Source organism: Melanotaenia boesemani, chromosome 20 (assembly GCF_017639745.1).
Source record: "Melanotaenia boesemani isolate fMelBoe1 chromosome 20, fMelBoe1.pri, whole genome shotgun sequence".
Lineage (NCBI taxonomy): Eukaryota > Metazoa > Chordata > Actinopteri > Atheriniformes > Melanotaeniidae > Melanotaenia > Melanotaenia boesemani.
Window position 1 is genome coordinate 21,113,783 of NC_055701.1, and position 21,438 is coordinate 21,135,220.

General features: G+C 37.4%; 3 protein-coding genes across 6 annotated transcripts; 2 read left to right on the plus strand and 1 right to left on the minus strand.

Annotated features, from left to right (window-relative positions):
• The first annotated feature begins 463 nt into the window (after positions 1 to 463).
• Positions 464 to 7,442, plus strand: LOC121631466 (tudor domain-containing 6). Of its 4 annotated transcripts, none has more exons than XM_041972392.1 (5): positions 464 to 549; positions 2,694 to 6,104; positions 6,792 to 7,059; positions 7,149 to 7,189; positions 7,270 to 7,442. In XM_041972392.1, the coding sequence occupies exons 2-3, from the start codon at positions 2,721 to 2,723 to the stop codon at positions 7,056 to 7,058; spliced, it is 3,651 nt and encodes a 1,216-aa protein (XP_041828326.1). In that variant the 5' UTR covers positions 464 to 549; positions 2,694 to 2,720; the 3' UTR covers position 7,059; positions 7,149 to 7,189; positions 7,270 to 7,442. The 4 variants fall into 4 exon arrangements, with proteins under 4 accessions (XP_041828326.1, XP_041828325.1, XP_041828322.1 ...); XM_041972391.1 differs by having other exon boundaries at positions 2,694 to 5,839; positions 6,527 to 7,059; XM_041972388.1 differs by having other exon boundaries at positions 2,694 to 7,059.
• A 2,473-nt stretch (positions 7,443 to 9,915) lies between these two features.
• LOC121631511 (ankyrin repeat domain-containing protein 66) lies at positions 9,916 to 11,466 on the plus strand. The gene is made up of 3 exons (XM_041972498.1): positions 9,916 to 10,054; positions 10,982 to 11,210; positions 11,326 to 11,466. Exons 1-3 carry the CDS (start codon positions 9,916 to 9,918, stop codon positions 11,462 to 11,464), a joined length of 507 nt encoding a protein of 168 aa, XP_041828432.1. The 3' UTR covers positions 11,465 to 11,466.
• adgrf3a (adhesion G protein-coupled receptor F3a) lies at positions 11,425 to 19,323 on the minus strand. The gene is made up of 18 exons (XM_041972425.1): positions 19,263 to 19,323; positions 18,223 to 18,277; positions 18,126 to 18,138; positions 17,914 to 18,036; positions 17,656 to 17,805; positions 17,340 to 17,446; positions 17,176 to 17,234; positions 16,964 to 17,088; positions 16,622 to 16,837; positions 16,034 to 16,273; positions 15,797 to 15,940; positions 14,833 to 14,941; positions 14,622 to 14,706; positions 14,262 to 14,444; positions 12,814 to 14,133; positions 12,692 to 12,733; positions 12,416 to 12,451; positions 11,425 to 12,330 (listed from the first exon to the last, which is right to left on the minus strand). The coding sequence occupies exons 2-18, from the start codon at positions 18,268 to 18,270 to the stop codon at positions 12,274 to 12,276; spliced, it is 3,057 nt and encodes a 1,018-aa protein (XP_041828359.1). The 5' UTR covers positions 18,271 to 18,277; positions 19,263 to 19,323; the 3' UTR covers positions 11,425 to 12,273.
• Between the last annotated feature and the right edge of the window lie 2,115 nt (positions 19,324 to 21,438).

Sequence of the window (21,438 nt, forward strand, 5' to 3'; positions counted from 1 at the left end):
TTTCTACAGTATCGGAGGCTGAAGTCTCAGGACAGGTCTGAACAACCGCTGTCCTCAGGTGCCTGCGCTAAGTTGACTAGACAATACTAGTAGTGGCATAACTTAGGAAGAATCTCCCTATTTCTAAAAAAAAAAAAAAAATAGGGAGATTCTTAATATATTATAATTATAGAAAAATTAGAGGTAAAATGTCCTTGACTAAACTGATTTTTTTAATCAAACCGTGCAAGTTTTGATATAAAAAAAATCTTATTTTTTCAGAGAAAGATTTAAAACGAATCACTTCATTTAAAAATAGCCTTTTTTTCTTCTCAAATTAATTCAATACCCAAAACACATAAAATGAGCATGATGTTTTAAAGGGTTTTCTTCCCATGAAAACTATTATAACAGCAACTTTGATATACTGCTTGTATTTTATAGATCTTCATTAATCACTCCGAAGAAAGACCAACCCTTAAAAAACCACGTGACCTTCCGCCCACACACACAGCTGGTTCAATTAGATGAGAGGAGGAAGATGAGACGCACAGTTTCCCAACAAAAAAGGTGAGGAAAAAAGAAAAACAGCTGAATATCAGATGTTTAAGAAGTTAAGTTGTTCACTTTTACACGCAGAAAAGCATGCAAACTCAGATATCTGCATAAATTCCTCTGCCGACCTTAATGTTTCTTTTAAAAAACTGCACTGATAAGAGTCGACTCACTTGTTTACAGGCTGACATTCACCATCATTGTCCAGCTAGATTATGACATATTCGGCATAGTGTTGATAACTTTACACCATGCATCTTTTATCTGTATGGTTGAACTCAAACATGCACAACACATACTGTACAAGTTTCTTGTTTATGAAGCAGAAGCCTGACGGGTTTTAGGCATTTTAAACCAGAGAACAAAAAATGTTTTGCAAAAGTCTGGCTCACGGTTGCATGAGACAAACCACTTAAGTTATCTCTGTTCCTATATATGTAGGTGGCCCCAATTACTAAATTTTAGATCTTTTATCATTTGGTTTTATTGTGAGTCTTAAGAGTTTATTTATGCTTCAAAAATAAAACAGATTTGCCATCACAAAATGATTAGAGAGCTAAGTGGCTGAAACTAAAATATTTTATTTTACATGAACATAATTTGTGATTGAAATTGGTCCAAGTTTGTTTGCAAATTTTGTCATTTTTCTGTGAGTTAACTCATTCATTGCAAATACATTGCACAATGTTGCTTGGATTTGCACAGTAGTTTTAAGTGTGCTGTGAAGAGATGTCTAACCTAGTGAAATTCAGAATGACTCGAAGTGAATCAAGTGATGATTCACTGGGTAGAGAGCGCCTGTTTGTACAGGTGAAGTGAATCAGTTTAGACTGAATATGAGTTGTGAGTGGGTGGGTATGAGCCACCTGTAGGTGTGGGTGGCAGTTATGTTTTGAGTCTGTATAACTGAGTATAAATAACCCAAATGTTCACTCCATTAACAAGTTGTTTATTGTTAGTTGAGGAATCTTCACATTTGTGTTTCACATTAAGCATCTGATTTTCTTATATCAGTAAGTCTTTATTTACGGCCCTGTTATGGCCCTCGTCTGTGGAACAGTCTGCCAGAGAACCTCAGGGCTGTTGATGTTTTTAAAAAGAGGCTTAAGACCTACCTTTTAAACTTGGCTTTTAACTAAATTTTATTTTATCTTAATTTATTTTACATAATTCACGTTATTGTCATTTTACTCAACTTCATTTATCTATTTATATATTCAATCATTCTTAGCTATTCTTATTGCTTCTTAAGGTCATTTAATCTTTGTTTTAACTCCAGTGTTTTCTTCGTGGGGATCCTCCACACTGGGGGTTTTGCCTGCTCAGTCTGGGGGTTGTTGCCACGGTGATTGCCCCTATCTGAGTGGCTGGTACCCTGCATTGCAGCCTTACGGCTGTGGTGTAGGCCCCAGTCTGCCCTGATTGGGGTGGTTGCCGTGGCGGCGACCGCTGTAGGACATGGGTGGACTGGCTCCTGGTGTGGATGGATCCCCATGATATTTGTTTCCTCACAGCAGCATCCGGCCAGATGTTTTATCACGTTTAGTATTTTATACCTACATTCATTTTAGGGACAGAAATTAGAGTCATGTTGTGCTGCTGTGTGTGTCTGTGCATGAGACTGTGTGAAAGACTTTGTTTTTATTATGTAATCTATTTTGATATGTGTAAAACCTTTTATTTTAAATATGCATGATTTTTTTTAATCATCTAAAGCACTTTGTGTTGCCTTCAGCATGAAAAGTGCTTTATAAAGTTTGATTTGATTTATTTATATAGCACTTTTCATAAATTGTGCAGCTCAAAGTGCTAAACAAAAGCAAATCAGCAAGTTATAAATAAACTCTGCATACACCTCAATGCATACAAACACAATTTATTAAAAAGCTATTTTTGTACATTAAAGAAAGAGGTTTCAAAATGGGAAAATGCTTTCTTAGGTCTAAAGTTGAATTTCATACAGAAATGACAATAACATCAATTTGCTTGATCAGGCAGCCAAAATGACATTTCAGACATGATGAATACTGGTGTTTGTAGTACATTAGCTATGTGCACAAATGATAACATGCTGGTATTACCTTCCAGTGCTTTGTAATCATATTTAAAAGCCCATTTTTATATCATCATATTAACTTTTTTTTTCCTTCACTTTACAGGTGTATATAAAAGCTGTAAACCCAACAATGTGTTCAATTCCTGGACTCCCAACACCAGGATCAGAAGTACCATTTCTTATCACAAGGGTGAACCTAAACCCAAATTATGGTCTAGTGGAATTATGGGTTGACATGGTCAATGGAAGGAAACATATTTATGCACAGATGAAGGAGGAAATTCAGAGTCCACAGAGAAGGTTTAATGGACTAGAAGGAAAAGTAGGGGACCTGTGTTTGGTTTGCATCAGTGACACCTGGCACAGAGCTCGAATTATATCGATTCAAGCTGAAACTTACAATATTTATCTGATTGACCAGGGTCAGCCCCATATTACCACAAGTGAGGCTTTAGCATGGGGCCAGAGTGACAGTTTTCTCCTCCCTCCTGAAATTGAGTCATGCATTCTCGCAAATGTCCTCTCTCTCCAGAATGAGTGGCCTGAAAAAGCCACAGAGCTTTTGATGTCTCTGCCCGGGAAGATGTTTAAGGGACTGGTTCAACACGTCCTGATGCCAGACAGGATAATTCTCCTTGATGTGTTGTGTATTTCCAACCACATGTGTAAGCTTGAAGTTGCAAAGAAGATCAAATTGGATGAATTTAAAATAATTGTACAAAGATGTCTGCTGGGAGTCAAAGAAGGAGTCTCATCAGTAACTTCCTGTTTAACACAGGAACAGAACCTGGATGCTGGTTGCAAACTTGCCAAACATGACCAATACCTTTACCCTGAATTGTTAACTGACACTTTTGAGCTAGTGACAGTGACAGAGGTAATTGATCCGCAGAATATTTTTTGCAAGCTGCTCATTTTTTCTAAAGCAGTGAAGCTGTTGTCCGAACAGATCCATCAGTATTATGAAGACATCTCAGATTTAGATGAGGCACAGCCTCTGAGCTGCGGGGATCCATGTGCTGCCAGAGGCCTTGATGGCAGATGGCATCGCTCTTTACTGAAGCAAAACATCGTGACTAGTGATTGTACCGTGGAGGTTTTTCATGTGGATGAAGGAAAAGCTGAACTGGTTAATGTTCACAACATCAGACCACTGCTTGGAAAATTCCTCAGAATGCCAGTAGTCACATATCTCTGTTCTCTGAATGGAATAAAAGAAACCAGAGACTGGACTGCAGATGAGACTGACTCTCTGAAATCCCTGCTCCTTCACCAGACATTAGCTGCAAAATTCGCCCATGGCAATAAACCTCAAGAAGCCTATTATGTCACACTCTATGCTGATAATGCTGCATGCATTAACAAAATATTTCTAGACAGGGCAGGCCTTACTGAATCCTCAAATCCTGAATGGGATTTAAATGTCCAGAGTGACACCTCATCTCCCATTTCAGCTGGAGACAAACTATTCCTGGATGTACATTATGAAATCAATAATACCGATGGGTTACCAGAGGAAAGCACAAGAAGCCAAGTGGTAAATGGATGTACAGGTGACGCATCCACATCCAGTATGAATGATATTGATGTTAAACAAGGCTGTAAAGTTTATGACCCTCCTCAATGTAATGGCCATCTTTCCACAGTTTTTTCCTCTGAGCTACAGAATGCATATGACGACGATGTGTTCGCTGTAGGAAAAAGTGTCAGTGTTAAAGTGTCTTGCATTGAAAGCCCACAAAGGTTCTGGTGTCAAACAACAGAAAGTGGTCATTCTCTTAGACGTCTCATGGAGGACCTGCAAATCCACTATGCCTCTGCCGATCCGCATCCACTCATAGAATCCATCTGTGCCGCCCGTAATCCAAACAATGACATTTGGTACAGAGCAAAAATCATTGCAAGCCAAGACTCCCCTACTGTAGATGTCAGATTTATAGATTATGGTCAAACTCAAAAGGTTCCTCTGCAAAATCTGCGCCCTATTGATCCGGTTTTCCTACAACTGAAAGCACAAGCATTTAAGTGCAGCTTGTTCAGTCAGAAAAATCCCACACCTGCCAGTTGGAGTGATGCTGCATTAGCAGAATTCCATAAGTTTGTAGACTTGGGTTCATCAGGTGCTGGGTTGAAATGCTTCATAAAAGCAGCAACATCCGACGAAGATGGTCTACTACTTAATGTGGTGGATCTTCAATCAGCATCTGAAAGCGCCTCCAAGCTTCTGGCTCAGAAATGTGCACAATCTGAAGCTCAGAAGGTCTCATCAGATGCCTACATCCACTCCACACACAATATTGAGGTGGGTGGGAAAGAAAAGGTGTTTGTAACCTCTTCAGAGACTGTCGGTCACTTCTACTGCCAGCTGTACAGAAATTCTCATGTGTTTGATAAAATGATGAAAAATGTTGCAAGACTACTTGACCAACCTCAGAGTTCAGATCACCCACTTGGACTTAACAGTGTTTGCTTGGCTAGGTACACTGATAATCAGTGGTACAGAGGTCAAGTAGTTCAGATGTCCCCAAAACTCAAAGTGTACTTTGTGGACTATGGAGACACCCTTGCTGTGTGTGAAACTGATATACGAGCCCTTCCCTCTGACGAAAGCAGCATCAGATCTGTTCCTGTGCAGGCTATTCCCCTAAGATTGTTTAACGTCCCTGCAGAATTGCCACAGGAAGTCGATAGGTGGTTTGCAAATCATGCTGTTGGCCATAATTTTACCATTTCAGTTGTAGCAAAAGAGGAAAAAGGGAAGCTAACTGTCAAACTGTTTGATGGATCTCTTAATGTTAACATGTTAGTCAGAGAGAAAGTGGCAAAAATGAAACTACAGATGACTCAGCAGAAAGACCCGCAGCACTCAAACAGCTTGGAAAGAGTTGCTCTGACAAATGAAGACTGTTCAATAAAGGAGCTTGTGAAAAGGACAACAGAACAGAGTGAGGTCCACAGCAGTAATGGGATGTGCACAACTTATAATGCGTCTCCAACAGCAACGGAACGTGCCATGATATTGAATGGAGACAGCAAACCAAACCAGAGCTCTTTTTCTGCAGAACACTTAAGTAATGGTGTGGTGCAAACAGAGAAATTACATCAAGCAATTCCACCTGAGGCCAAGAAAACTCACCTTGATGCATCAAAAAAGAATTTAAGTCCTGGCATACGCAGGGACTCTAAAACTGCCAAAGGTGGAGTACAGATGGTGTATGCATCTTCTATTGCAGAACCACATTTCTTCTGGTGTCAGTTTGCCAACACAGAGGACCTACAGCAGCTGTCCCAGCTTGCTCAAGAGGCAGGACGGCCACAGCAGGACAGCAGCTTCCCAGAGACTCTCGAACCTGGCAGTCCATGTCTTGCTCTGTTTTCCACTGACAACCAGTGGTACAGAGCTCAAATACTTCAGAAAGCTGACAGAACTCTCCACGTCCTGTTTATTGATTATGGAAATGAGTCTGAGGTTGACATCATGAATGTGAGACCTCTGCCTCAGAATCTGCTGGAGGTCCCACCCCAGGCCTTTTTGTGCAGTTTGAATGGATTTGATGCATCAAATGGCTCCTGGGATGACGAAGTTTACGATGTCTTTTACAGTCTTCTGATTGATAAACCACTGAAACTGACAGTGTTCGATGTGCAGGATCATTCTGAGATTGGAGTTCCTCAGTATTCTGTGGAAATTGATTATGAGGGAGAAAGTGTAAATGCATCATTGCAGACATACTGGAAACCAGTTATAAAGGAAAGTGTTAAGACCACAAACCCTCAAACAGAAACTTCACTCCAGAGTGATCAAACTGAATCTGACAAACATCTATGTGTTCCAAAAAGAAATGCAAGAAGCTGCATGTTCAAGCAGCCAGTTATATCAAGAAATAAGCCAGAGATGGTGTATGCATCTTCTGTTGCAGAACCACATTTCTTCTGGTGTCAGTTTGCCAACACAGAGGACCTACAGCAGCTGTCCCAGCTTGCTCAAGGGGCAGGACGGCCACAGCAGGACAGCAGCTTCCCAGAGACTCTCGAACCTGGCAGTCCATGTCTCGCTCTGTTTTCTACTGACAATCAGTGGTACAGAGCTCAAATACTTCAGAAAGCTGACAGAACTCTCCACGTCCTGTTTATTGATTATGGAAATGAGTCTGAGGTTGACATCATGAATGTGAGACCTCTGCCTCAGAATCTGCTGGAGGTCCCACCCCAGGCCTTTTTGTGCCATCTGAATGGATTCAACAGGTCTAAGGGCTCCTGGGATGAGAAGGTTTATGATGACTTCTATAACTTACTGGTTGATAAACTCCTTAGACTGACAGTGCTTGATGTGGGGGAGCACCCAGACATCTTCGTTCCTCAGTATGCAGTTGAAATGGAGTGTGAAGGAGTAGTTGTAAATACAATGATGGAGAAATACTGGAAAACAGATGACATGGATGCTAGCTTGGCTGAAAGTTTGGAGTAAGGTTAGTAATTTACTTTTTGTGGTCATCATCTTAAAGATCCCTGTTGCTAATTAAGACTTGCAATGTAATTTTTTTTTTTTTTTTTGTAGACCAGGATAAAGCTGGGACCGTGGATGGGAGGTTTAAACGGGTAGGACTTTTTATTTTTCTCATTTCATTGTCTTTTATTAAAAATCACACTGCACTGATGCATTTTAATCTGTCTTTCAGCTCCAAACCCACATGAATGCTTCTGGGGCAACAAAGCTGTGATTGATCACATCTCTGACTTGGTGATCCACCAGTTGTTTCTTGCCTCTTCTTCTTGCCTTCTTGCGTTTTTAAATATTGCTAAATGAAATAAAACCAGTGATCAAATAAATTTGAGACTATAAATACTTGCACTGATGGAAAACGATTTCGATCAATTCTGCAAACAGCATGAGTTTATTTGAGACTGAGCTATAGCAGATTACTTTTAATTGGAGTTTAAATTCTATGAGACCAGTGTTGCAACACACAGTATCTGCAGCCAACTTGTTTGGATCATGGGGGGAAAAAAAAAAGAAAAAAGGTTGGTGGACTTCCTGGTTGATCCTCTGCTTAGAACTTCAGAATCTAATTTAATCAAATTAATTTTGTTCCACAAAGCTTTACATTAAAATTTCATGCAACTCCAGTTGAAGTATTCAAAACGATGACATAAAAGAACTAATTATGCACAGCTCCATACTTATTAAAGCTGAGTACATTTAACATTCATGAAGAGATTGCAGCAAAAAATGTTTCTTCATGGATTCCAGAGCAGCAGTATTTTTGTCCTACTTTAAACTGATACTGAAATGTTAAAAAACAAAGAAAAATTTGTGGCCAAGATGAAGGACCCCAATCTATCTCGAATGCATTCACTGGCTTGTATGTAAAATAGGAATGAAGTACTGTGTAGCCTGTAAGACAGTCTAGACAAAGAGTGTGTGAATGGACGAGTGTGATTTGTGGTGCAAAAGTGCTTTGAGTAACAAAAGCATTTTAAAATAGCAGTCTGTGACTGTGATTGTGCTTGCTGGTACGGCACAGGGGAGGGTGTGAGTGGGGTTATATGGGGTAGAGATTGGAGTAGGTGGGGGGAGTCGATGGTGCCCTGGTTCCTGGGGTGTGTGGCTGGAACACTGGGGAGTGTGCTCTTGCTGGGGCTCTCATTTGCCACCCTCTGGGTGGGGCTGGAGACATCTTCGGGGTGGGGTAACTTGGTTAGTGCTCCGGGCACCACTCCTCATTACTGATCACTGCTTATTCCTCATGGTCTGCATGCTAACACAGTCACTGAGTTGTCCAGTGGGTTTATACACTAAGAGATTTTTTCTTTTCCCCTGAGAGTTAGTATCTGGTTGTTGTTGTGCAACTTTTGTGATATGTCTTTTTGATTTGGTTATTATTTAAGAACTCTTAATGACTAGCAGCTCTGTTTTTCAGTAAAATCCGTAGGAAACTTTCTGGTGTGTTTATGTACAAGTGTAACAGTTTGTTGTCTGGTGGGTTGAAGGGTCCTTGCCTTCTGTCTGTGATGTTTTTTGTCTCCTCTTTCTTTTTTCTTCCTTCCCTTTTGCTTCTTTTTGCCGTCTCCCTTCTTTTTCTGTCCCCTCCGGTCAGGTCAGGCAAGATTACGTAGATTCCATGATTCAAAGTAAGTAAATAAATTAATAAATAAATCTGATTATCAAGAGGAGCCTTATACCCATAAGTCTCCCCTTGGCAGAGCAAATTTGTTCAGCACGATACAGCAACCAGATTATCATTTTGTTTGCTAAGATGCTGGACAGGACGGGTTAAAAAAAAAAAAAAAAAAATTTGCAGTCTTTTTGTAGAGTGACAAATAGAATGGAGTGTTGTGTTTTGGTGTGTAATGTTCTGCTGCAAAGCAAAAAGCAGCTGTTGTGTGATGCTCTGGCTGGAACAGTTATCTGTGTGGTTCCCTCAGCATTCTACAGGGCTATAACAGCCCAAGAAATCTGCATATTGTGCGTTAATGTTGCCTTACATAAAACTCTTTCATACCTTGAAAATGAGAACACATGGTAGAATTCTGTTAATAGATTATAGCGCAGCATTCAACTCTGTCATCCCAAGCAGACTTGCTGTTAAGCTCCTCACCCTTGGACTGACAGCCTGCTCTATCAATGGGTGTTGGACTTACAGACAGGCCCCAGGTAGTCAGAGTAGACACCAGAACTAAAGTTCAGTTCAACTGGAGCACAAAGACAGTAAGCACAAGGTCCCCTCAAGGCTGTGTGCTCAGTCCACTCCTGTACATCCTCTTCACCAACTGTGTCCCCTTCAAGAATAACACCTCTATAAAGTTAGCTGATTACACAGCTATCATCAGGCTGATCACGGGTGGAGAGGAGGCACAACCAGAATCTTTTCAGGAGCGAACACAGCTTAGGTTTGCAAAGCTGCATCTAAACAAACCACAAGACTTCTGCATTTTTCTATTTTATTAAGTTCCAATACAGAGTAGAAAAATAAAATAAACTCAAAATGAGGAACATTGTTGAGTTGACATATCTCCTATTTTTCAAAAGACATTTGGCTACATTTGTCAGATGATATACTCACCTAACAGATTGCCTACTTTACAAGAATTATTTTATTTTAGTTTTTATTTATTTTTAATAACCAGTTAAATCAAACCTAATTTAAACAAATTTTCCTCGTTCTCTTTTTGATCATGACTTCAGTTTCCCGACCTCCCCCAGACACAGCTTGCTTTCCTCCTTTAAACCAGGAGTGGGCAGCATTGCAGTTCCCACACTCAGGTAAAACCTCGAAACAGTGTTGTATTGATGTCTGCTGTTGCTTGGCAACAGTAAAACCAAAATGACAGAGCTGCACCAAGCGGCAGCTGCAGGAGAGTATGACCAGGTTAAAGAGATTCTGAAGCAGCAGAAATGCAGCCCAAACCAGAGAGATATCGACTGGAGCTACAAGACTCCTCTCCACTGGGCAGCAGCTAAAGGTTGGTAATGAAGGGAGTGAAATTTTACTACACTGCTGTCCCAGACAAAGCTGCAGGTCCTTCATGTCTAGTGGTCTCAGGTTACACGTGTCCTGCTTCTGCTTTGCTGCAGCGTAAGTCAGTTATTTTTCAGACTTAACTTGAGATTAAATGAAATATTTGCTGTAGAATATGTTTCCAGTATGTAGTTGGTATAACAGTTTATATAACCCCTATAATAATATTGATAAATAATAATAATTAATAAATCGCATTTTGCATGTTCCTGTGAAAGTTTGTCACAGTTATCATACTTATTATGTAAAGCCAAACTCACTATATTCTGAGATGCAGTCTTTCTTTCTTTCGTTTATTTTTTTATTCTACAGAATGTTGATGCTCCAAGTGTGATATATTTTATACTGGGTAAACATTAAAATGTCTGTAGTCCTCTGATAATTTAAATGTGAGATTTAGCTCACATGATCACACAGGCCTGATGTGGGCAAGTTTTCACATGTTACAATTAAATATAAGCACTTATACATTAATAACATGTTAAGCCATATTGCATATCATTAGTCAATTCTACATTTTATGTTTGCAGATCCACCTAATAGACCCGCAGTAGATCAGGCAGGCTCTAAGTATGAGTTATGGTATTAAGATGATGATGGTTTGTGTAATGGACTGGATGGACAACATGCATGCCATTGCAATGTATTGTGCCGGGTAATCAATAGAACAGAAAGTGCGCTAAAACATCACCAGTCTCCTCTAAATGGATCTGTACTGCCCTTTGCTGCATCACTGTTACACCTTTACAACTGCTTGCAACAACTTAGCAGAATTTACAGTTATCATAAAAAGATTGCAATAGTTTAACAGAAAAGGTTGCAAAATTCTTGAATTCATGTTTCAGATCAGCCTGTAACACCTGTTCCACAGGACATACAGAAACAGTCAGGATCCTCATTGAGCATGGAGCCAGGCCATGTCTGAGGACAGAGCATGGATGGACTCCTGCCCACTTTGCAGCAGAGTCTGGTCAGCTGGCTGTGCTGCGACTCCTGCACTCCATTCATGCACCGATAGACAAGGAGGACTTCTGTGGAGACAAACCCGCAAGGATAGCCGAAATATACGGACACAAACACTGTGCATTATTCCTTAAAAAGTAGAGCATAAAGCCTTCATTTTGTCTGTTCTATTCACTTTATTATTAATAAAGAATAATGTACTACATGCCTTTATACATGATATATAAATGTCCCTGTTTTTGTATGTTCCAGAGCAGAGGCTGAGTGCCAAGCCTACCGCAAAACAGCAGCTAATGAAGGGATTACACTGGATGACACAGATGAAGAATGGGCAGAACAAGGCAAAGAAAATGAGGAAAACAGGGTTTTACAAAAAACAACACTCAAATAAAGCTTAAATAAATACAATTAAAATGAAATGCAATAAAATTAAATACAATACAAATAAACTTGCAGAAAATTTAGCTCACTTTGTCAGTTAGGCTGTATTTTGACTGCTTAAACTTCAGTTAGTAACAATATATACAGTATTGTTCAATTCACATCTTGCATTTTTATGTTATTTTATGTAAACAATTAAGACCTGTTAGAACAGCAACCTGAGCTAATTTTAGAGATCTCCAGTCCCAATGAGTTAAAGAAGCAACAAAAAGGAATGCATATACACATGTTACAGTAGTACTTTGCAAAAGTCTTAACCACCACTAATTTCTTTATGTTCCTGGTCCATCCATGATCTTTACAGAGAAAAGAACATGCAGCTGACATCCAAAAGAGCTTTGGTTAGCCCTTCTGGAGAATAATCACTTGTAGATTACATAAATTATGAGAAAGTTTGTCTAAGAGGGTGTGTTAAATAATACCAAATATTGACTTTCAAGCTCATTAAAATGGTCCAAACTCTGATTTTGCTTTATAAACTACATTTCTATGTATGTTTACATGTTTCAGTTAGACACTGCACATATTTCCTGTTCTTTTAAGAATACATAAAGAAGTTTAGAGTTGGTTTAAGACTTATGAAGTGATGTACAATGACATTTCATTAAACTGTTAAAGAAATATTTGCTTCCAAGAGTAAATGCAGCTTAGATTTTACATTGTCACCCTCTTAAAAAATGATAAAATAATTTTTAAAAAGTTTTTCTAAAAACACACACACACACAAAAAAAAAAAACTTATACAAGTTGAGGAGGTTTTTACTTCTTCCACGTTGTGTCTACCTTTGTGGTGCTGTCGCTGACGGACGCTGGAGCCTGAAAATCAGAAGGGAAAATAATTGTGACGCTAATTAGACACTGCAGTAGTTTTTATGAGACAACCCAGCTGTTATTCACCTACTTTTATTTTGAGGCGAGTCAGTAGTGATTCGCGAGTCTGAAAATAAGAGAAAAAAAAATGTTTTATTTAACTACCTAATGTTTTTAATCATAAAATATAACTAAGAATTAAATGGGGAACACCCATAATGACCAACTGCTGCAATCCAGCTGTTTTTTTTTTTTTTTTTTGCTGTTGTTGTTGTTTCTTTCTTTTTCAACAGACTTAAGACTTTGATTTAGTTCTAGTGCAAGATCAATAAAAATGTATTGTTTCAGCTGTATCTTACTACCTTACCCTTTGGTCAGCCACGCACGTGGTCAGCAAGATGAAGAACCCCTATTGGTGAAAGGCAAGAGTTTAACAGACAAAAAAAAAACTTCTGGTTCAGATGCTTATATAATTAATAGTGGTCGTACCTGGAACGCATTTAGCAGGTTAAAGATGTAATTGACTGCCAAAGCTTGGATTCCTTCGGTGAGATCCATAGCCAGCACAGCAAATCCAAAACCCCACGTCACGCCAAAGATTGGAGTCAGAAAAATAACTGACCTCAAAACAATTTTAGCAGCTGCTTTTTCTTTTTCGGCAGACGTCTCTGCACTTTTATGGTGATCCAAAAGCTTCATGATTACCACAAGCATGGAGAAGGTGTTGACAAAAACAATTATACCCACTGGAATTACAAACGTGAAGATGGTGCCCTTCAATAGTCCACCATAAACCAGCCAACAGGTATCCTTTGAGAAGTACGAGCCACCACTAGCTTTAGTGGCAAGAAATGTTATAAACACAATCAGCAAAGGACAAACATAGCCCACAATTATCGAGAACCGCATGTAGCTTTTCTTGCTCACTTTATGGAACAAGAAAACTGATTGATGAAGAAGTGTGGTGCTCAAACACAACATCCAAAAGAACATGGCCAGGTAACAGAAATGTTTCACCACTGCAAAGGTTTCGCACCAGATTTCTGCGATGTTTTTGGGTTCAGATGATCCCAGAAAGCAACAGTTTGCAACCAGCAAACACAGAGAAATGTTAACATGGGCGGTATGGCGTAAATACAAAGTGTTTGTCTTGACTACGTCACTCCAGACGATCATTTCTATTATGAGGCAGAAAAAAAGTGAAACGACTGATATGGACAGGCCAACATAGGTCATCAGAGTTAACCCAGGGACGTCCAAGGGACGTTTTGACATTAGAATTGAAAATGAAGACAAATGGTAGCAAATGCATTGTCCCTCATTAGAAGCACCCCCCCATGTACATCCATCTTTACTCCACTCACTCGTAATGTTGTTCCATGAGACGCATACTAGCTCAACATTGCGAGGCCTTGGATTGATGAGAGGGAAATTTATTTTAATCTCAATATTAGTGGCATCTTCTTTAGTTGCTGACACGACAATGGAGTTGGGGTCACTGTCGTTGATTTTACTGGGTAAATAACCACTTATATTTTGGAATCCAGTTGTTTTCACTGTTCCACTGTCTGAAGAGCCCAACGTGACATTGGCATTTAAAACAGTGGTATTACACTCTGTAGAAATACATGTTGATACCTCTAGTTTTGGCTTAATGATATTTTTGGTTATGTTTGCCTTCGCAACTAATAGCTCAACTGAGAGCAGGTAATTCTCTGCCAATGATTTTGAGCTGTCTCCCAGAGTTGTGGTAACCCATGAATCTTTATTAGTGTTGTTCAGCAAATTGCTGGAGGAGTTCAGCATGTTCTGAAAAGAAGAAATGAAGGGCAATATTACAAATTTAAAGTTGTAATTGTTGCTATCCAGACTTGCTTGTTTAAAAAGTAGGTTTTCTTACTCATATATATATATATAACAAAATATGTAATACTCACATTTATTGTTGTGTCATTCTCTATTGTTTTATTGTGTAGAATGCCAGTTAGGGTCTGAAATACTTGAATAGATGTATTTATACTGGCTGGAGAATTTATATTCTCTGTTGCAGTGACATTCTGTAAGCCAGAAAATACATTTCCAACATTTTCCTGCAATTCGCCAAGTCCAGTGCCAGCAATCTGTAAGAACAATAAAGATGATCATTGTTATTGTGTCAGCTACTGATTTAACTAAAACAATGAGACTAACTGTTAAATATTAAACACTAGATGATCTTTTTTGTATCAGTGGTAGAAGTTAACTATTCAAACAATGGAGAGTGTTTTAGTAATTTATAGAAATAAAAGTTTACATACTTTTGCACTGTCCAGCACATTTTTCAGTAGCAAGGGCACGCATGAATTCTGCTCCTTTTCCCAAACACCTTTGTTGTCTCTTTTGCTTTTGTTTTTGGAAGAGAGAAAGCAATACAAATGAGATGAATTTCTTAGTCTTTCTTTTCTTTCTAAAAATCATTAAAGCCTGTTGTCATTTTGATGACCAAAGTGACCAACATCTCAGTCTTACATGCATGTTCTTTGCCTCGATCCAGCCTGGTTTCTGCATTTTAGCTGAACAGTATAACCAGTTTTGGTGTTTCCCCAGTCACCTTCTGCTTTACAGTACGAATCAGTAGCTGTTCAGCAAAAGAAAAGTTACATTACATCAAATTCTGCAAAATAAACTTTTTAATAACAAGTCAATCTAAAATGTAAGGACTTTTCATAGGTTATAAAATTACTTATGTCCAAAATCACTTAAACCTTGGTGGAATCACTATTGTGTACTCACTTACTGTGTTACATGGTTTGTAGCACAGGAAGTACATGCTAGCTAATGCTAAGCCACACAACAAAAAAAAAAGTTGTCAGCACATACCTGTGAAAGAACATACCTTCTTTCTCTCTCTAACAAAACAAGTTAAAGCCAGTTTGTAGAAAAAAACTAAGTACATTCTATGATTCAGTAGTTTGTGGAACTATCTTAAGTAACAACTTTAAGTAATTTTTGTACCAAATGTTGTCGCTTGAGTCAGATTAAGCCAAACTTTTGGATGTCAGACATTAGGTTGAGGTCAGCTCAGTGACTGCAAGGTCATGGCAGGTCCTGTGGCAAACCCAAACCATCCTCCCTCCAACATTGTGCTTGACAGTTGATATGAGGATTATGAGCTAACGTGCTTTTATTATTTTTTTTTTTCTGATCTTTTTATTTTTGGCACCATGTTACATGACGACAACTGACTTTCAAGACCATGGTTGTTTTGGTACCATGGCTGATTTAGCCAAATGGTAGAAAGCTGTTAAAGCTCAGTAGTCCCACTTTACAATAATGCCTTATTGTAATCACTTTTGTTTACTTAGTTTATTCTGTTTCATGATGAGTTTGTTTTTCTTACAATTTATGACCTAATTTTGGTCACAGAAAAAAAAGTGATTTTGGACATCAGTATTTTTATCTTTTATCTATTTTAAGTAACATGCATACCTACCTTTTATGGGATTGATGGAAAATATTTGACTTTGCGTCTGATTGCACTCGTTTTTAAAGGTGCATGTAACATTAGTTACATTTTTGGCCACAGCTTCATTACAATTAATAACTGTTTGAGCTTTGTAAGTCTGCACGTCATTACCTGCAAGAGTCACATCCCCATGTTATGTGTAGTAAAGCCGAGTTTGCACCAGGATTCACTCACATTAAGTGGAAACGAACAGATAGAGCTTACTATAATCTGTAGTACCAACGATGAAACCATCTGGCCATGTTACTGTATAGTTTTCAGTGCTTTTCTTTATCTGGCAATTGACATTCACTTGGAACACATTACTTGTCTGTATACAGAGTGGAAATGCCATGTCACTGGAGGCCTCAATGTTTGGCAGGAGGCATACATCCATTGTTTTATTGGCGTTGTTATATATGGTGGTGTTCCCTGACATTTGAACAAAGGAACATCTGTACTCTCCTGTAAAAAAAGCAATTAGTTAAAGTCATTATGTGTTTAATGTATTTTATCAAATTATATCACCTTTTATACAATTCCAATCCTGTTTCCTTCATTTGTTCCTTTTTCTTCACAGGTTTCTACACAGTTTTAATCAGAAATGCCACAATAAAAGAATATCAATACCAGTAAATCTCCTAAAATCAAAGCTTTATTTATGTATTGCTAAAAATGTACTTATAGCACTATTTACAGTTACACATAAAAATGGGAAAAGTACTACATGTAGCTATTTATTTACCCCTTAACTAATTTTTATTTCTGAGGGCAAATAATTGGAGATAAATGCTGAGGCTGAAACAAACATACCCTCCCAGTTTTCATCTACACTGTCAAGGTGGACTCTGCTCAAATTTGACACTGTGGTCAAATGTGCATTGCTGCCGTCAGTTATTTTAATCTCTTGGTCCGCTCTTTTCAGAGACCAGAGTGGAAGGACTTTTAGGTCATTTTCTGAAGTGCAGGTGATCTCGGCAGACTCGTTGTATTTCACAGAGTTGCTTGGCACAGTTATAACGACAACACCTTTAAAAATAAAGACAACAAGATTAATCCAGAATGTATGAAATGTGAAACTCTTTTCTGAGAGATGGTGAAACTGCTGTGGAATCTAATCCTGATCAGTGTCCCACCACTGCTGGATGTAATTACCTGTTGTCTGCAGGCTAAGCGAGGCTGACAGGTTCTTGGCCAGTTCTTGTGACTTATCAATCAGACTGCTTGAATTGATGCTGTTTGCAATGGTTATTTGAAAATCTACGATGATGCTCCCAACTCTTAAATGAAAAAGAAGATATGTGGGTAAGTGTATCTGTTAAATGCAGCAGTAAATGCAGATTTTTATTGATAAATAAAGTGAATACCTGAATTGTATTATTTTCAAAGTCTCAAATCCTCTTAAAAAGCTGAACTGTGTTTTCATCTGTAAAGACAGTAATTAGGTTGATGGCATTATTCCTGATCTACTGATTCAAACATGTACAGATATTTCTTTTTATTGTTTATTTTATTTTATTTTACTTTTTACCGGGACAAACAATTTATTATAACAGTTCATATAAGCTGGTGAAGCTTTATCGGTCAGACAATCTGAATACTGTGACCCATCCACAGTGATTGAGCCCATGATACTGACTGTGAAAACAGAAGAAGTCATAGTTTAATATATATATATATATATATATATAGAGAGAGAGAGAGAGAGAGAGAGAGAGAGAGAGAGAGATAGATAGATAGATAGATAGATAGATAGATAGATAGATAGATAGATAGATAGATAGATAGATAGATAGATAGATAGATAGATAGATAGATAGATAGATAGATAGTAAATGGAAAAATACCTGAGGTTATTGAAACACATGTGTAAGATGAGTTCATGGGGAAGGTGCAAAAAGTCTTGTTACTGCATGACTGAGAGTTAGCAACTTGTTCACTCCATGTGTAACCCTCCATGCAGTTACAATTTTTGTTGTTTGTTTCATTCCTACACTCTAATAAAAAAAAACAATACAAATAAACAAATAAAAAAAAACAATATTTTTACATGGGAATCACTTTGTTTCTGCAAAAATCTTTTAGTATATGAAAAATTTGATTACCTGTTGTAATGGTAAATTCTTCGATGCTCAAGTCAGTAAAATGAAATTCAGAAGAGTTAGGCATAAATTTCAGCACACTTTCATCTATTGTCATGTGGGCATACAACATTTGTGTTGAGTTGCCTGAAACACACAAAAGAGACTTAAATCCATTTAAGAATCTTTAGCTTAATTAAATGTGGTCATGTCCTCACTCACAGAATTCACTTTACCTTCAGCTGCAGCCTGAAACATAAAAATGATTAAGTTTAATGTAATTTAATGTTTTAATTTTGTAATTTTAATATCTTTTGTAGGATGCTGACAAACCTGGCAGATTTTTGTACCAAGGATGAAGAGAAATACAAAGGTCCACATTGTGCTCCTGGAAAGAATAAACACAACTAATTTAAACTGGCAAACAAACACAGTCATGTCTGTCTGTCTAGCTAGAGCAAGCCAGCAGAAAAATATAAAATTGTTTAAATCTTCATCTTTCCTCTTCATGAGCAAGAAGGAAGCAGAATATTAAAATCTGTTATAAAATATGGCACATCCCTGAACAAAACCGCTCGTTAATGTGACCATAGTGATGAAAGGAACCACTGAATTAATCGTGTCAAAGATCTGATTTGATTATTATTATTATTGATCAAATTAGATTACAGATGTGCCTCTGAGGGACTGAATATGATACACGGGTAGACTGCAAGCCTCTTAGTTTATACTCTGATCCAAATGTTGTCTTATTTGTAGGATTGTGTCCCTTTATAGTGTCAAAACAAATCAAATATATTTGCTAGTGGGAGGGGTCAATGTCCTGTTTAATTCTCTATTTTTCTGTCCAAAATAATTTCAGTAGAAATGAGAGGTTAGAGAATGCTTTCGTTTTCTTAAAATTATTCATTCATTTTTATATTCAACCATTTTTACAGGGGTAAGAAAAGAGGTTTTAAAAAACAATAAAAAGTTTATTTCCCCCATGTTATTTTACATTAACAAGCAAATACTGTAATAAAGAGTTTATATTGAATCTCTGCCATTAGACCTTCTCTAAATGCTAAACATTTCCGGATCTTGGGTTTACATAAGAAAAAAAGGTCTGTATATTAACATTTATGGAAAGTTGATCTGAATTCCTGTAATAAATAAATAAAATTAAAACCAGCGTTCATATGGTTTTATTAAAAAGATTAGTTAATTTTGCTTTAATATTTCTTAAATAATAATTTGTTTTCATTTTAAAATAAATTTTATTTTATTTTGCTTTTTTTTGCTTTTTTGCCTGTACCTAATATCACTTGGAGAAAGTATTCAGATATATAAGATATATTTAAGACAAAATGTTGAATGAAAGAAGATCAGTTTACCTTCTTTTCTTTAAAGCACATCAGTAAACCTTCACAACGACACTACAAAGTCCCTTTGAGCCAAATGTTTGCAGCGCAATGATAAAGTAGACTGGCACACAGGATACAAAGGGCTTCATTTGACATTAATTTGACTTTCAAATCTGAAGACAGCATACTGTTTGTGTAGCGTAACTGTCCAGGTGTGGCTTGTACGTTGTGTGACATGGTGTTTGCATGGTTAAAAATTTCCATTTTGAAAATATACATGTAAAATGGCTAAATAAATGCAGAGCTTAAAGTTGAATCCTAAAAGATGTGTGACAGACCACTCTACCATGATGAAGTCCAAATTTTCAAGGAACTCTGACCCACTTGAGTCATGTCCCTTTAACTTTTAAAAGCCTGCCATTTGGGCTCCCCTGTGTTGAAACACGTATTTCCTGAAATGTTCTTTCTGTTCTGATGCCAACCTTCTCAAAAGATAGCTAAGACTTGCCACTTTGGTCCAATCTTCATTTTTCATACTGAATGTCAGGAGAGTCTGATGAACATTAAAAACTTTAGCTGCTCAACACAAACCAGTGAGAATTGGATTGTGTTTCTGATTACATTCAATTTATGAATGAAAGGGAGTGAACAGACTTTTCTTCTTTTGTCTTTTTGCAATGTTTGAGATGATTTTATTGTCCCCGATATTCTCTAGTTAAAGGTTAAAGTTAGGGAAACGCCATGGTTGAGTGTTAGAAATATACAGTAACACACATTTTATGCTTTAACTGTAAAATGTCTTATGACTTGTACATGATTAGCTTGGAAAAGCCTGCAAAGCCTAAACTGACAATTTGTTGGTAGCCTCTGTGATGTAAAACCGATGCAGCAGGCTCCTGAACAAACAAACATCTCTTTGTGATGGATTTACACTTAAAGCAGTTTTTACAAATATTTCATATGCACAGTTATTTTAAAATCGGACAAAAACAATATATCAAATTGGCAAATTGTTTTTTTTTATTTTAAGTACATTTGTTTTTAGTTTGATTTCAGCAGCGTGTTTACAAGATGAGGCAGGAGATCTTTTTTTTAACAATTTTTTAGAAACAATTTTTAGGTGCAGTTTGTCTCATATTGATGAATCTCTGCCCATCTTTTTATACCAGAGAAGTTCTGCTGTTTTTCAAATGCTCATTTTATATTCAGTCATTGTACTGACCTGTTGCTAGGTAACAGAATTAGATTTGCTCCACTGTCAATGTTTAATTTGTGGCGATCATTTCCAGCCTTTTGTTACTCCTGTTCCAACTTTTTTTGAGATGTGCTGTCGCCATCACATTCAAAATGAAGAAATATTTCCAATAAATGGTCAAATTTTGCAGTTTCAGCACCTTATTGGTTGTTTGTGTTCTATTGGGAATAAAATATGGGTTTATGGGATTTGCAACTCATTGTATTTTGTTTATATTAACATTTTACAGTGTTTCAACTTTTAGGGTTTCATAGATATTTTTTCAACAAGTTCTCAACTTGATTTTGTTGATAGTTAATGAGTCATTATTCATTTTCATCCTTGACACTTTTTTTCAGATGTCATCTGCATGTCATTCAGCTCTGCAGAGGCCTGGTAACGAGCCAGTCATTTGATTCAAAGGTGTTGGAGAAGGGTTAAATCTAAAAGTTGCAGGATGGTAGATCTCGAGGACCGGACTTGGGCACAACTGCTATAGGGGAACAAATACCCAAATATTCTGCCAATTTACATTGTAAAATGTCACTTTCAAATGGTACAGCAAATGGTGAACGCATCTCGATCACAACAACCAAAGAATGCTTCTTTACATCCAATCACAATCCAGTTTGCCAATTAACCTAATTAATTTTGAGATTTTCAGTCCTTAGGTTTGCACAACTCATCCCATGTCTTTGTTTTTGTCACATTAACAAAGAAAACGAGCATGTACTATAGAATTTTTGTCTTTATCTATTCTGATAACTTTGCTTTCATGCAACCTTGTACAAATGTCTTAAGACTGGCTTTCATGGTTAAAAAAATACAGCTGAATTACCTACACTTGAAGCTTTACACTAAGGACAGCAGAAACACACTTAAACAGGACAATGTTGCGTTCAATGTCTTCTTTTCATTAAGTAGTTATTTAATTTGTTAGCTATTTTAAATTTTTGATTAAATTATTTGAAA

Excerpts from the sequence above, each read along its gene's own strand:
- adgrf3a (XM_041972425.1), bottom strand. The coding sequence starts at position 18,270 with ATGTGGACCTTTGTATTTCTCTTCATCCTTGGTACAAAAATCTGCCAG. Across the intron at positions 15,941-16,033 it reads CGTTGGTACTACAGATTATA|GTAATGACGTGCAGACTTAC; the intron begins GTAAGCTCTATC and ends TGACTCTTGCAG. Across the intron at positions 12,734-12,813 it reads ACCTGCTAAATGCGTTCCAG|GGGTTCTTCATCTTGCTGAC; the intron begins GTACGACCACTA and ends TTTCACCAATAG.
- LOC121631511 (XM_041972498.1), top strand. The coding sequence starts at position 9,916 with ATGACAGAGCTGCACCAAGCGGCAGCTGCAGGAGAGTATGACCAGGTT. Across the intron at positions 10,055-10,981 it reads CCACTGGGCAGCAGCTAAAG|GACATACAGAAACAGTCAGG; the intron begins GTTGGTAATGAA and ends CCTGTTCCACAG. Across the intron at positions 11,211-11,325 it reads TGTGCATTATTCCTTAAAAA|AGCAGAGGCTGAGTGCCAAG; the intron begins GTAGAGCATAAA and ends TGTATGTTCCAG.
- LOC121631466 (XM_041972388.1), top strand. The coding sequence starts at position 2,721 with ATGTGTTCAATTCCTGGACTCCCAACACCAGGATCAGAAGTACCATTT.